At 30.4% G+C, this 15,997-nt stretch overlaps 1 protein-coding gene across 1 annotated transcript; it reads right to left on the bottom strand.

Annotated features, from left to right (window-relative positions):
* Positions 1-10,866: 10,866 nt before the first annotated feature.
* Positions 10,867-13,688, bottom strand: LOC111623492. Its single transcript, XM_023366087.1, has one exon. It carries the CDS (start codon positions 13,563-13,565, stop codon positions 11,382-11,384), a length of 2,184 nt encoding a protein of 727 aa, XP_023221855.1. The 5' UTR covers positions 13,566-13,688; the 3' UTR covers positions 10,867-11,381.
* Positions 13,689-15,997: the final 2,309 nt, after the last annotated feature.

The raw sequence follows: 15,997 nt of genomic DNA, 5'->3' as shown, positions 1-15,997 counted from the left end.
ATTTAAATAAAGAACGACTGAAACTGGAACAAGAAAAATTAGATTTTGAAAAAGCAAAATTTGATTTAGAGAAAAGAGAGAGAGAAGCAAGACTGAACCTAGAGAGAGAGAAATCTGATTTAGAGAGGAAAGAAAGAGAAGTGTTATTACAAATACTTTTAAAAACTTTGAATAAAAATTAAAGAAAAATTGTTACAAAATTGAATAAAAATTTTTATTATAAAATTGAAAAAATTCTTTATTTATTTATTGATTACATTCTAAGTATTTGTCTAATTTGGGGGTAAACAATTAAAATAATCTGATGTTGCTCTACCGTATAAGCGTGTGTGACAGTTTGTAAGACCAACAATATACAGTTTATCGACAGGCTGAAGATATAATTTCAATTTTCTTTTTTAAATCTAGACAAGCAAATACCTGAATTATTATTTTAAATACCCATTCCGCACACTCTCTTACTGAACTGATCCTAGAATTAAATACTTGTGAAATCCATATGAAACAAATTGGGTCCCGTTCTCGGAACAAGGAATTGCAGCCAAATGCTATAACGCAGTGTTTTTCAACTTTCTTAAATACGCGACCGCTTTGCGAGTTAAAAACTTCTGGCGACTCACCCAGGGCCATATTAAAACTATATCAGTGATTTTATAAACTACGTATTTAATTTTATTTCTGTTGAGACCTAAATGTCGATCGAAAAACCAATTACACTGTAAAATAAATAGGTATAGCCTTCTCACTGAAAATGTAGTTTGTTTTTCATTGTAGTGTAAGACCTACAAACAGTTGCTTTTTTCTTTCACCCGCGAGCCCCCGTGTAAGGCTTTGCGACCCCGCTGGATGTCGCGACACACAGGTTGAAAATTATTGCTCTAACAAATTAGATTTTTTTAACATTCCACTGTCACGACGTCTTCCTTCTATTGGTACGAATAAATTAGCAATCATACCATCGGGTGTAACCACTGTTGAAATTTCAAACAATTTATACGTTTATGGCCACCGAATACCACCCTTCGATGTGTTATTGGTCGACAAATAGGACGCGCCGTTCCATCTACGAACCCCCAACAATTTTTCAAAGGAGCACCTTTCGCTGTTATTACTTGGCTAAATAAATTTAAATTTTCTCTCGTTAGTTTTATCTCGTCGATATTCGATAACAATTTGGAATGGCTATTGTATATGATATTTACTGTTTCATGCACAAATCGTAAAAGTTTATTTTTTGATCTCCCCCAAAAAACAGAAATATCATCGAGTCTATTAGGATAAACTAATCTTCGTAATAAAATACGCAATGCATCAATTCCAAGTGAATGCGATCCATTTTCACAAATCATTACAGATAGAAGGCGTAAAGCAGAATGCGGATGAAACAAATCGACTCTTGAAAATCTGTTAATATTAAAAATTTTTTAAGTATTATTCCTCTTTTTTAAGTATTTACTCTAATTTATAAATATATCACTTACCGAAAAGAAAACAAGCAATCAGATTCAGTCATTTTATTTAAATTCATTCTTGCTTCTGTCACAGGTAGATCTTTAGTGATATGATATAATAAAATGGCTTTTTCACCTCTATCATACTAATCCAACAATATTAATACCTCATCATTAAACTACAGATATAATTTTAATTAAATGCTTAATGTACGAAAATAAAAAATATTAAATAATTAAATAATTTTTGGATTACAATCGTCTGTTTCTTTACAGTGTTATTCGTAAATGCTTAAATAATCGTTATCTTAACAAAGTACGTCAAGTTTAAGCCGATCGTATACACGCCATTCCAGACGAAGCGAACGCCATTATCGACCACCTAGAATTGCCAGATGGCGGCGCTCCTTCGTCCGCCGTACACGTTTTGGGCTGAATACGTGCGCCTAAACCTCTCTATTAACCGTTTTCGAGAACGTGAGGATTTATGCGAATAATCTATTAGTTTGAGTCGTCCACAGTTTAATTAATTCAAACACTAATATAGACAATATCAAATTTTTCTATTGTAGAAAGCGATAGATAACACTATCTGTCATTACATTTTTTTCTAGTATAATAGTTAATTTAGTCGAGCATTGTTTGTGATCTTCTCTTGTAAACATGCTTGATTATCAATCTACGTAGTTTTTGTTACGAATTTGGAATAAAATTATATAATAGTTAAGTAGAAGAAATGCTTCGTTAGAGTATATAAACGTTATGATTACAAAAAATATTTTAATTGTAATTTAGAACGAACAATGGTAAGTTCTCTTTCTTCTGCCGATTCCCAAACCCTGCATTTACATACAATGAGTGCTGACGAGCGCCGACGTCGGCCTTTAAACGTTGTCTCTGCAATCGACTGTTTATCGATGAAAAGTGAATTTTTCGTAATGATATTAAGTATTGTAGGAATGCTCTAAATTATAATTAACAAAGTAACTTGATGGAACTCGGTGAATCTCTTCATAAAGAAAATTATACATTAAAAATTTTCTTTTTTCAAATTGTAATTAAATTGTTTAAAAGTAAAAATATGCAAACAACATCTATTGTTTCTTATTCTGTTTTAAACAATTGATTTATTAAAACATATGCATATAATAAATGGAAATCAATGCAGAAAACTCGGAAAAAACAGATTTAACACGATTCAGTTTATTATTGCTTATAAACGTTTAAATTTTGTGTTTTGTAATTAATTAAACAAATCATTTCATAAGTAAAAACAATTGTTTTAAATATAAAATACGTAACAACAGAAAACAATCGATTGTGTCTTTCATTTTAAAAGATATTCAACATATTACTGTTCGATATATTGATTTCGACCATTTTTGCGAATACATTTCTATTTACAAGAGAGAATTCGGTTAAAATAAATAAAGTAGCATGGACTTTTACGTCCAATACTTTATATAATGAAATGTCTTTTGACGAATTATAATTTACAACATTATATTTTAATTATTAAATTTTATTCTTAACATTAAATTATTTCGCAGTCTATTTCACAATGTTCATCATGAATCATTATTATTAAATCATACAATCATTACGTGTTTTTATCGTCGAGTATTATACATCTATAAATCTACGTGCATATTAATGTGTAGTTTTATGAGTTTCTCGCTCAATTTTCGAATGCCGATCTTAAAATTAAATTTATTATTCATCGCGTCGCAAAATTTCTTAATTTACTTCAATGTGTGAATCTTCATTAAATGGCATGGGTATAAAGACGAGATAGCCGTACCCATTAAATGTAGCCCTTGAAGGTTAAGGGAGAAGGTGATGGGGAAAGGAGGAATGTGGAAGAAGTTGGGTTGGGGATGGGGATGGACAGAGGAGTATGAGATGGCTAGGGATAAAGAAAAGGTGACAGGTGGGAAGATAAGGGTCTGTGGGCGCCTCCGGGAACCGTTTATAAAAACAGTAACCGTAACTACAATATCAAACTTAAATAGTACAGATGACATCATGTTGTGAACTACAGTGGAAGAAGCGCCATTATGTGCCATTATGTGACAGCCGTTGGGCGTAGATAGTTTTTACATAAGTGTTTTGCAGGAGTACGAATAGGGGAGCAACCAAGGATGTAGTTCTTGATTTTACAAATACCAAGGGGTGGCCAGTCCAATCAAATAGCTATAATCAGTTGTTAAATTTGAAGCTGTTGACCTCTAAACGGTTGGTTGTTGGTAGGCGTTGTCCTCGAAGATAGAGTTCTGTTCAGTCCTGTCAGAACGAGGAATGCAAAGATGTGTACTAAAGCACCAACGAGTAAAGTGTTACAGATACCAATTTCAATGCAGCAGATAAATAGTTCATATTTAAAAGAATTTCAGTTTTTCTAATGCAGGATAAAGTAAAAGAAACGATTATACATTCAAAGAATATCGTAAAAGTAACACTTATATTTACTGCGAGAAGTCGTAGATTATTGATAAAAGCATATAACTGACGTTTAGGAAAACGATACGACTTTTTAAATTGTATTTTCGGATTCAGTTTGACTCTTTCGACAATACTGAATATTACAGCCATGGCCAAAGTAATTCTCGCAGCAGTTACTCTGGCATATATGTCATACTCGAATACCGAGAAAAAGGAAAAGCAAGGGGTTACATCTGACACGTAAGGAATTGTCATACATAGAAAAAGAAAGGAATGTATCCAACAAAGGCGTTCAATAAATGAGATGTAAAAGTTCAAAGGTGTGCAGAAGCGACCGTCAGTGTTTAAGGTACGGGAGCATGGAGTAAAAAATTTCCAACCGTAAAGCATTGAAATTGAAGTAAATGAAGAGATAAAACACTGCAGACATATTTCCTCTTTTTGATTATCGACTGCTGGACTTACGGTTGAGATGATTCTTATCATGATTTTAAGTAAGGTACTAACCGTATGAAAAATAAAACTTATCATTTAATTAAGGATAATTAATCATTGGTATTATTGTCTTACATGAAAGTAATTGCAATACTCTTCTGTCAATTCCCTGCAATTATTAACAACCGTTTTAATTTCAGTAATGTGGTTTATCACATGAGAAATGTCAAAATGTTGTTTTTCATTGTATCTTGTTTCACAAGTTGAAATCAAAATTTTTATGCATTGTAATCATAATAAAAATACTCGTTATATTCTGCAAAAATAAACACATTGTCCGAAAAATATTAGCAACATAATGAGAATGGTACATATCACATTTACATGAGAGCAGTATATATACACAATCATGCTTAAGAGTTAAAGTGACAATTGACCTTTTACACTTGGCTCGTGCTTAAATTAAAGAAATAATAGTATTTATATAGTCATTTACTTTACATAACGGTTTAAACTTTGATTTTACTTTTTTTTTATAAAAATTAGTACCCGTCAAAAGCACAAATACTACTGAATGTAAGATCACAGCCACTACATGTAGAATATTCTAAACATTCGGATAAACGTTTTCGTAGATGTCGACCGCGACGATAAGTTTACATCGACATCACGATTCTACGTAATATCGTACAAATAACCAGAAACGAGTGCATCATATAAATATACGTATAAATGAAATGGAAAGTTTTGAGAAATTTCAGCGAGATATATCGAAATTTTCGACGTCTGAAATTCCAATAAGTTTCTGGAAATATCGCATTAAAATTACATTTCACTTAAATTAAACTAAAATTTCATTTATATTTAATATCGTATTTAAAATTTAATCTCGTCTTGGTTTATAACATACCTCTATATCCGAGGATAATCAAGCAACGTTCTTGTGATTAATACACAAATTCGTAATACTAGTTTTGTATATAGCATATACAAAACTAGTATTACGTTCTTAAAATATTTGCTTTGCAGAAAATCTTAAAAATGATATGTGGTGTGCCAAGCTTGGATATTTAACGGACATATTTAATTATTTGAACACTGTGAATACTACCATGCAAGGTGTATAGGAAAACATCTTAATATCAACGAACAAACAATCAGCTTTTTACAAGAAGATCATTTTTTGAAAAAAAGAGTAAAAGAAAATAATTTCAGTATGTTTCCATCCGTACNCATGGTTTTCCTTTGCGAGAACTATATCGCTCGCAACCTCTCGCTCGCTACTAAATTCGCGTCTGCATAGTCGCACCCTTATATCCTTGTCATCTGACCGCTCGTTGAAAATCAAACACGCTGAAACGAATCTTGATGAATTCTGGATATCGGTCCAACAAGAATATCCACTGATATCAAAAAAAGCCATAAAAATTTTACTATTTTTTTCAACTTCATATTTATGTTAAATTGGGTTTTCCACATTAACCAATATAAAATCTAAAAAAAAAAGAAAGACTAGCAAATTTAGAGGAAGAAATAAGGGTGGCATTGTGTTGTATACGTCCCAACATAGAAGAAATATGTAAAAAACATCAGGCACAAGTTTTTCATTAAAGTTATTTAGGTATATTTTTTCCTGTCTCAAAATTGGTGTTAATAATATGAGTAGAGATTTTGAATTATAACTGCTCGATTCTAATAAAATAACTGATGACAACCTTATGCATTTCATATTAACTTAAGTAAGTGTTCCGCTAAAGAAAGTTGCTCACAAAAGTTTTCCGCATCCAAGAAAAGGTTGGGAACCAGTGATATATACAGTAGTTATTTTTATTTTAGTGTTATACCCATGTGTTGGTTTTTAACCAGTGAGTGTTCACATACTGAAGAAAAACAAATGGTATTCGGTTAAGTTAAGAAAAGCATATAGACAAACACATAAACAGGCGTATCTGCTGTTAACGCGTGTTTATAATTTTTTGGCGCAATACAGTATATACGTAATAAATTTTAGTAAAGTGTTACAAAAACAGCTTCTCTGCATTTTTACCAACATATTTCTTTTTACAGGTAAAAAAGAATTAAACGAAAAATTGTTCGCCCTAGGCTAAGGGTCACCAAACTACGGCCTGCTGCCGCACTGTGCCACAAATAAGCTAAAACATAATTATTCATATAAAAATATCGTACGAGTAGGTTATAGATAAACTATGTAGAAAAGATTAAAATACGTGTAAGTACTGTAAAAATGCCAAAATTGGTCCAATCTGGTTTTTGCATCTGACAGTAATATAACATTTAGGAAAATTAGCAAAATAAAAATTCGGCGACGTTTTGCGACTTTGGATATCAGAGCGCTTTTTGTGTAAGTTTATGCAATGAAGTTTCTAAGAAAAGCGATTACCAGTTCGCTGCAGCCACGGAGTTTGTATATTGAATGCATTGGTTGTCTTTATTTTTTTTTGTCTTCAATATAATGTATTGAATAAAATGGTTATGCGGAACGCGCTCGTCATTCTTTTAGTTACGTGGCCCGCTGTGAAAAATGTTTGGTACACCCGCCCTAGGCTATCACCAAGGTCGGCGCAAACTGGGCATTTGCCCAGGACGATGAATGGCAAGTAAGGCAAATTTTCATAAATTTATACAAAATTTTCAGGTCTATTATTTTTTAAATGTATTTTTATTTTTATTTGTATTATACGGCGCGACTCGAATATTGATCGATGGAGCAAAGTGTAGCAGTTCTAATTGGCATGACATTTCGAAACAAATTTTTTTTTCATGCGTGTCATGCCGGCTCTGGCTATAGGCTAGTCACTCTGTGAAATTGTATGATTGTTTATTAATATAGAAAAAAAAAAACTTTGATCATTTTGACCTAATATTATTAATAGCATAAACAATCTGACAATAACGGCAAAGATTAAGATTATTTTTACTTTTAACCCTTTTATTATACTATACTATAATATTTGCTTCATAATTACAAGTTATCTTGTGCAAGAGTTTATCACACCGAGTGCCCAATCTAACACATTTTAAAAATTCTTTTAATTCTTTACGGTGGAAGAATAAACAATTTTTTAAATGTGTTAGATTGGGCACTTGGTGTGATAAACTCTTTCGCAAGATAACATTTATAGGTACATAAATCAAATACTATAATATAGCGAACATTAAAACGAAAACCATATAAAAAATTTGGTTATTTCAGCCTACCATTGTTACGTTTATTGCCATACTTAGACGGTACGAGATGGAAATATTAACTTGTACTGGAATTAGAAAGAATTAAGACAAATTATCACCATCTTAAATATTCCAGCAAATGATTTAATATCGTAAAAACGTTTTCGATCGTCTTTAACGATCTTCATCAGTTAAAAAATAAAAAGAACGTTAAAGAAATAGAACTTAAATTAAAATTACGAAAAATAATAACTGCGTTTGTGATGACGTGCACTTAAGGGAATGAATACAGAAAGATAGGGATATAAGAATATAAAAAATAAAAATAAAAAGCATGACTGAATCGCATTAAAAATTAGAGTTTATCTTCATAAAATGATTTCCACGCTGTAGATAGAAGTAGTATAGAAATGATACAAACTGAGGTACAAAAATTAATTAGTATATAAATTTAATATAAAAATTTTTTTTAGTATAAAAAAAATTTTTTTAGTATATAAATTTAATATTAAAATTTTTTTTCGAATTATCTATATATATAAAAATGAATGTGTGTGTGTGTGTGTCTGTTCTTCATGCATTACCACACCGTTTAATCCGATTGCCGTGAAACTTTGGGAAGTTGTTTAATATACTCTGGCGAAGGTTTGTGGCACAGTACGATTGCCATAAAACTTTGGAAAGTTTTTTTAATTTTTTAATACACTCCCGCGAAGTACATTTATTCTACGATAGATGGCGCGCGTTTACACAAGCATTAGAGCACAGTGTGTCCGATCGATTTCAAATTGTGAAGACCATTTCCCCCCTTCAAAAAATATATTTATATATGCATTTGTGAACTGTTATTTACGATATTTGTAATAATTTTTGTTTAATCACTTTATTTCAACTTTTTTTTGCTAATTATGTATTCGCTCGAACTTCGTTAAAACCTTAACTGTACCCCGAACAACAACCGAAGTTGTAGGAAGAAATTCGCGTATTTTACCGATCTAGGTATCTCCCCTTTTCCAAATTTTAATATCGACTCAAAATAATTTAAAAAGACAAATTACAATAAAACGGTTTATTATCCAACTATCAGAAATTTCACAACATGCCAAGGAAGAGAGGAAGGAGCAATTATATAATTAAAATTATAGAGGATTTAAAAATATATATAATAATGGGGAATATCGCACTTCTGACAATCGCAGCAAGTGTGTGGGCTAAATTTGGAGAATCCATGCTTCTCGCATGGACAACTGTATGTGGCCGGCTCACGCATCAAAAAACCTTCAGATTTATTCGTGTACACACCAGAGGAAAAAACAAAAAATATCGTGTATCCACAAACACCCCAATATATGAATAGAATTGAAACGACACTTTGAAATGTTTTTTCGATGAAAATGAATAATAATAATAATAAGTTTCAATAAAATTAATAAAATGTAAATTGAATTTTATCATAACGAGTTTGCTTGAATTTTCTTTCTTCTGAGATCACAGCAATGCTATATATGCACAGATAAGCTAGTATCGAAATAAAGACCGATACAGTATAGATTATATTTTAATTTGTATAAAAATTTATTAATACAAAACGGAATTTAATAACACAACTTTTTATTCGATGCACCCTTTTGTCATACCCTGAACTTAGTCGTGTACACCCCGTGCTATCTCTTTGTTCGAAAATCCCGCCATTCTCAGTTCTAACACGAACATGAAAGTGTATTTTTTTTATCTGCAGATAATATAAGATTTAAGTTTTTAAAAACGATTCGTTCTTAAAGAAAAATATGATTTGGTGTTAGTGTTTAACGAAGATGCGTTTGATATAGGTAATATATTTTTAAAAAATATCGGACCGCGTTTTTTAATTAATTTCGTTAATTTTACTGATCTCCGTAGATAATATATGACTGGTTGGTAGTTTTTAAAGAAAATATGATTGGTTTTTATAATATATTTCTTAACAGAATTATTGGGGAGAAATCTTTCACCCTAAAACAGTCCCCTGAAGTAAGTTGTGGGACTGCTTTCTTTAAATAATTACCCAAAAGCGGCTCTGAAGTGAACTGCATTCCATCATCTATTCAATATTTTTGTTCATATGTTACCGCTAAAGTTCGAAATCCGTTAATGTGCGGATTACCTAGCTAATCTGCCAATTAACTAGGGTGATCCGTTAAAGCTGCGAAAATTATTCCATTTTTCTCAAATTACCTATGTGCAGAGTATCTAGGTAATCTGCAAATTACCTACTAGGCACTCGGTAAAGTGAAATCAAGATTTTTGCTGGAACAACAGTAACGTTTCTGTACGCTTAAATTAACATAATGTTGTTTATTTAATTTGCAATATGTTAATTTAAGCGTACAGAAACATTGTTGTTTTTCCAGCAAAAATCTTGATTTCACTTTACCGAGTGCCTAGTAGGTAATTTGCAGATTACCTAGATACTCTGCACATAGGTAATTTGAGAAATGGAATACTTTTCACAGCTTTAACGGATCACCCTAGTTAATTCGCAGATTAGCTAGGTAATCCGCACATTAACGGATTTCAAACTTTAGCGGTAACACATAGACTTATTTCTGATTTGTAGATAATAAAAAAAATCTTTCTCTACTATACTCTCAAAACAGTCCCTGAAGTTAAGCTCTGGGCTGCATTCTTTAATTAATCTACCGAAAGCACCTCCCCTGCATTCAATATTTCTGTTCAGAGACTTACTTCTTATTGTACCGACATCTCATCATGCACAGAACGTAAGTTTTTTTCTTTATCAACGATAATACAATTAATTACTAGATTTAAAAACAATGAACTCTTTTAACTATTTTTTTATTTCTTTAAAATCGATGTTACAGATTTTAATTTTCTTCTTCTTCTTCATCGAATTTATTTAATTTTTCCATTATATCATCGACAATATTACTAATATCCTGAAGTATGTAGACTAACAAACTGCGAGAGTTTTCAGCGATATATTTATGATCTAGTTTCTGATATTTAATAATATAACACCAGAAAAGATGGTATTTAAAATCGTGAATAAAATCTTCGTTCAGTATTTGATAACGAGAAACCAAATCCCAGTGGAGAAAATCTTGTAATTCCCGTAGAGTATCGGTATTTAATCGCTGATATTTTAAAACTATTCTCATATTTAATTTATCAATATATTTCTTAATAAAATTATCGGAGAGAAGTTGAAATTTTGCTATTTTATCCCAATTAAGATAGTCCGAAAACTTATCCATGAATTCTTCGTCTAATAATTGGTGTTCGGAAATTATATTCCATTTAGCGTATTTAATATGTTTTTCGATAAACGTAGTGGTGAATATATAATTTTTCCATATTAGCTCCCAGTTTAAATTATCAGCAAATTCAGAAATGAAGTCTCTGCTTAAATCAGTTTTTTGGCTTATAATTCCCCATTTAATATAGTTTTTAAAACGTTTGATATTATTTTCGTCCATCGGTAAACTCGAAAACTTTTCCCATTCGAGTGGTGTAATGTGTTTGAATTCTATAAAAAAAACTCTGTATTAGGATATAGTTTTATTATATATAAACATGGTTACAACATTTTTAAAAAGTACGATTACAGTTAGAACAACTACATTTTATAAAATTATTATTACATAACATCATAGTTATTTGGTTAGTCAATACAAAAAATTTACAAAAGTATTTCTTATTATTTGGTAATTTAAATAATCCAGCTTTATTTACAGCTTGTTTTAAACAACGATATGTTTTACTCGAAACACCATGTATTAAACAAGTTTTTGAATTTCGTTTCCTCTTGTACAATAATATGTAACCGTATTGGGGGGGAGATGATATCAGAGAATCTGGAAGAATTTAAATATAAAAAGTATAATGTCCGAACGATATCACATCTATACCATTATCAGAAATAAATTTTTTGTCGTAAAACGGGGAGAGTGATATTTTATTCTGAAGATATGTTGTTACAATATGGTTTTTACTTTTAATACCATACTGCTGATGTCTTAATAGCTCAGTATTAAATAAAACTTCTTTATATTTTTCGTGGTTAAAGGTTTTAACAACAGATTTTTTAATTCCTTTAGCTGTTTTTTTATTTTGATTATCGAAAATATACGAATACATTTTCGGTTTTAATGAACAAAATTCTATTATAGGTTTAGACGCTGTCTCGTCTTTAAAATATCCAAGCTTATTTTTATTTGTTACATCAAATAATTCATGTGTGTTAGGGTAGTTGCTGAAATCAAAAATATCTGGAAATGATTTAAAGTCATTATATAAATTATTCGTATAAATTTGAAGTGTTAGTGAATCAGTATCTGTATATAACAAATTCACATTTTCACCATATTTATTTTTAAATATTTTATAAAATATTTGATACATATGCAATTTACTTAATTCTAATACACAAAATCCTATATAAATCGGTTTATCCAAACATAAGTTAATTTTTTTCATTTTAAAAATCGTGAGATTATCATTAATAATTTGGAAATTTTCGAGAGCTGAGTGAGATAAATACTTTCGACATTGATTTTCAGTCATGGCTGTTTTTAAATTTAAACGCTTTCTCACATTCTGACAGGTTTTACCGAAAAAACTGTTGTTCATTAACTTGAAAAAACTTTTATCGAAATCATTCGTTGATTCCTGCCGTTTTTTATTATTAAACAATACATAATCTCTAAGCCATGGTTCTTGATTAAATGCAAGCACTCGATGAATTTTAGTTAATATTAAACCCTCTTCTAAATAAAATTTTAAATTTCTATAATGAATTACATAATTTTGTTTATCAAACAAAGTTGGAATTAATTTCTTATTATTATTATTATATTTTAAATTTAATTTAGTTAATACTGATTTTTGATAATTTGATAATAAATCAAATGGAATATTGGTGTGATCAGGAGCTAATGGCAAGTCGTTATGGCCAGAATGAACATTTGGCGGATAATTTAAATCAACCTCTAAAATATAGCCTATATTATTCCTATCAGGAATATTACAAATGTTTAAAGCATTTATCTCATCCTCGGATAACCGTCTGAAATTATTTACAGGTAAATAAGAACTCATCACAAATCCATAGAGATTATTAGCATCTATCGAAATAATATAGTTATGACGTTGATTTTTATCATAGGTTTCTGGAATTAGAGGATTATTGGTTTTTGCAAATCTTTTCGCAGTTACGCTAATTCCACCGCGAATTCCGCGTTCAATGAATAAATACATATTAATATCTTTAAATAATTCGAGTTGAATTTTTGTCATTTTTAATCCACAATTCCATGTTAAGTCTGGAGCTGTTATGAAATATACTGGATCTAAATTATAATATTTTAAACTTAATTTTCTAAAATTTTGGAATATATCAGCTAGTAATAAAGTGTCAACATATTGATATAATTTTAAATAATCTTTAAAATTTTTACAATGAAATTTTTTCCAAACTAATTTTGCATGATCATAATCATCATCGCTAATATTTTCTCCAGATAATTCGTTATAAAAATATTTTTTCGGGGGTAAACATTTCTCGTATAAAATATCCTCGTTTTTAAAATAAGAATAGGGGAAAATTCCTTTTCTTTTTAATAAATTTTTATTTTCGTTATTATAGAAAAATTTATTAAAAATAGGAAAATTATAATTTGCATTTTTTAAATTTTCTGTTAAAGTAGTTAGCGAGGAATTTAAAAATTGATAACTGTCTATAAATTTGAAATGATCTAAAGTAAACGTTGTAAATTTTTCCGAATTTACGGGGATAATCTGAATTCTCGAAAATAGTTTAGGGGGAATATTTTTGAAAATCAGATGGGAGTCATAACCTGTAAAATTATGTAGTATAATAGGAATAAATTTTTTGAATCTATAATTTAAATTACAGCGGTTATGAGCTATTCCGCGATAATCACCTGTTAAGTGATCGTGATCTCTTACTCTGATATCATCATAATTAAACCCTCCCTCACATATATGACACTGATGTTCGTAATTATCGGGAATAGTATCTACATTCATTTCTACATAACTATTTATTTTATCTAATAAAATATTTAATTGATTTTGGATATCAAATAAAAAATGCTTAACAGCATCTTTACCACAATAAAAATTAGAATATAATAAATCATCATCATTTTCTATAATAATGATAGAATAACATATAGGTTTATAAATCTGAATAGTTTTAGTGAAACTAGAATTTAGATTTACGGCATTTACACAAACTTCTTCTAGAATCGATTCAAAATCAGAATAAATTACTATCAGGTGATATAATTGCTTCTCGTAATTAGTAAATTTAGCAACTGCTCTTTCTCCAGTGGGGTAGAAATAGAAACTTTCTGATATTTATAATTAGAACAGATTTTCACATGCTCGTTTAAAGTATGGTTTCTTTGAAAGCCTATAAGACAGCATTTACAAAATTTTCGTATTCCCGATTTTTCTGACAATAGTCTGTTAAAGTTTCTAATTAGAAAATAATGGGATTTATATAATAACAAATTAATTTCTTTTTCGAACTGATATTTACTTATATAAATAAGATAAATTATTTTTTTTTTTCATATCCAAATACCTGAATTTTTAAATCATTATTTTTTTCGAATGACGGAATATTTTTAATATTTACTGGAAATTTTAGAGTATTTGTATTTAAATATTTCAAAAATTTCCTGTACGAATAAATCGAATTTTTGTTGTTAGTATTTGGATACAAACTAGCAATTATACAGTATAAAAAACATTGATTATCACTACATTTAATATTCAACAAACAACGTTTATTAATTAAATGTTTTGGTAGGATGATATTACCACATCCACCACTCTCAGCCTTATAAATTCCTAAATGAATATCTAAAAATATAATTTCCTTAATTATCCACCCTGACCCGTTTTTTATAAACTGTTCGATGAAGTTTAAAAAGTCCTGCTATTTCAGTCATTGTGAAATTTTTGTCGTCTTCAGTATTATCTTCTTTTGTGCAACATGTCCTGATGTACCAATGGCAGGAGTTATTCACAGGGAAAAGTGTATCCAAGATGTAGTTATTAGTTTCAGTAATACTTTTGGTGTAGGAACCATCTTCTTTTTTGATTGAGGATGGGGTACATGCAGGTTTAGTTTTGTTGAATGCAATGTAGTAGGGTATGGTCCAGGAACCTTTCTCCCCCACTTTAGTACAAAATTGTTTCCAAGATTAATAGCTTGTTTGTACTTTTTCTTAGTTTTCAAGTATTCCCTACGTAAGCTTTCCTTGCTGTTCTCGTTAGCCTTCCTAAAGTCCCTTTTGGCTTTCATCATCTTCCTTCTGAGATCCTGAAGCTCAGAGTTCCACCATACAGTTTTGGTGATATGGGTTATTTCCTTTGTAGCTGTTTGGTAAGCAGTGTGCAGGGTTTGGGTGAGTTTTGCAATAGTGTTGTCCAATTCTTCAGGTGTCTTAATGTAAATGACGGGATCCGGATTCCAAAGGGTTGCCACCAGGTCCTCAAAGACATCCCAATTGGCTTGGTCTTGGTAAAGATGGCTGTAGGAGTAGTGCAGTCAAGAGTGGTTAGTATATAGTTATGATCACTTGGTACTATATAATCCAGAGTCTTGCAAGAGTAAATGAATTTGTACATGTTGCCATTGCTTGTGCATATATCTATCCAGCTCTCTCCTTGTGCCGAAGAAAACGTTGGAAAGGGAGGTGTTTAATGAGTGGAACTGATTTTCCTCTAAGAACTCCCTGAAGGTGGTTCCTCGTCGATCTTTTCTTTTTCGCAAACCATAAATGGGATTTTGAGTTAAAGTCTCCTGCCAGAAGGACAGGGTCGTTAGCCAATTCCTGAATGGTGTCCCTAACCTCTTGTAGAGGTTCGAAGATGAAGACCGAGGGTGGAAAGTAAGCCAAGATGATGTAATAATTAAGGTTTCCATGCTGGATGTTTACCGTTGCATGATATTTGCTGCTTAAGTGAGGATGGAATTGGACCTGTAAGTTAGAGTTGAAGACCACGAAAGCTGCCAGAGTAGACCCATGGTGATTTATCTCGAAGACCCTACTTTTCTCCCAAGAGTGCAGTTTTATTTTTAAGGTGTGTTTCAAATTTATACGGACACGAAAAAATTAAAGTGAAACCCAAATTTGCTGCATTAAGTGACAAATGTTTTATTAAAAATAGCATGGATTTACTTGTTTCCACACTGCAAAATAAGAATTTTAATCAAACATTAACATTTTGTCACTGAAAATAATATTTTTGAAAATTTTGTACAAAAAAACTGTTACATATTTATTCGGACAGGCACTTATTTCATGAATTAAATAGAATATTGTTTAGTTTCAAGCATTGAAATATACAAATCAGCTTACATATCTAATTGTAATACAAATTCTTTATGTTGTTCAACGTTCTAAAATGGGTAGAACAAAGAATTTATCTGATTATGAAAAAGA

This window comes from Centruroides sculpturatus, unplaced genomic scaffold (genome assembly GCF_000671375.1).
Source record: "Centruroides sculpturatus isolate CEXI.00-Female unplaced genomic scaffold, Cexi_2.0 scaffold278, whole genome shotgun sequence".
In the NCBI taxonomy this organism is placed as follows: Eukaryota; Metazoa; Arthropoda; class Arachnida; order Scorpiones; family Buthidae; genus Centruroides; species Centruroides sculpturatus.
Note: the sequence above shows the minus strand (reverse complement) of the source record. Positions and strands in the feature narration are given on the sequence as shown.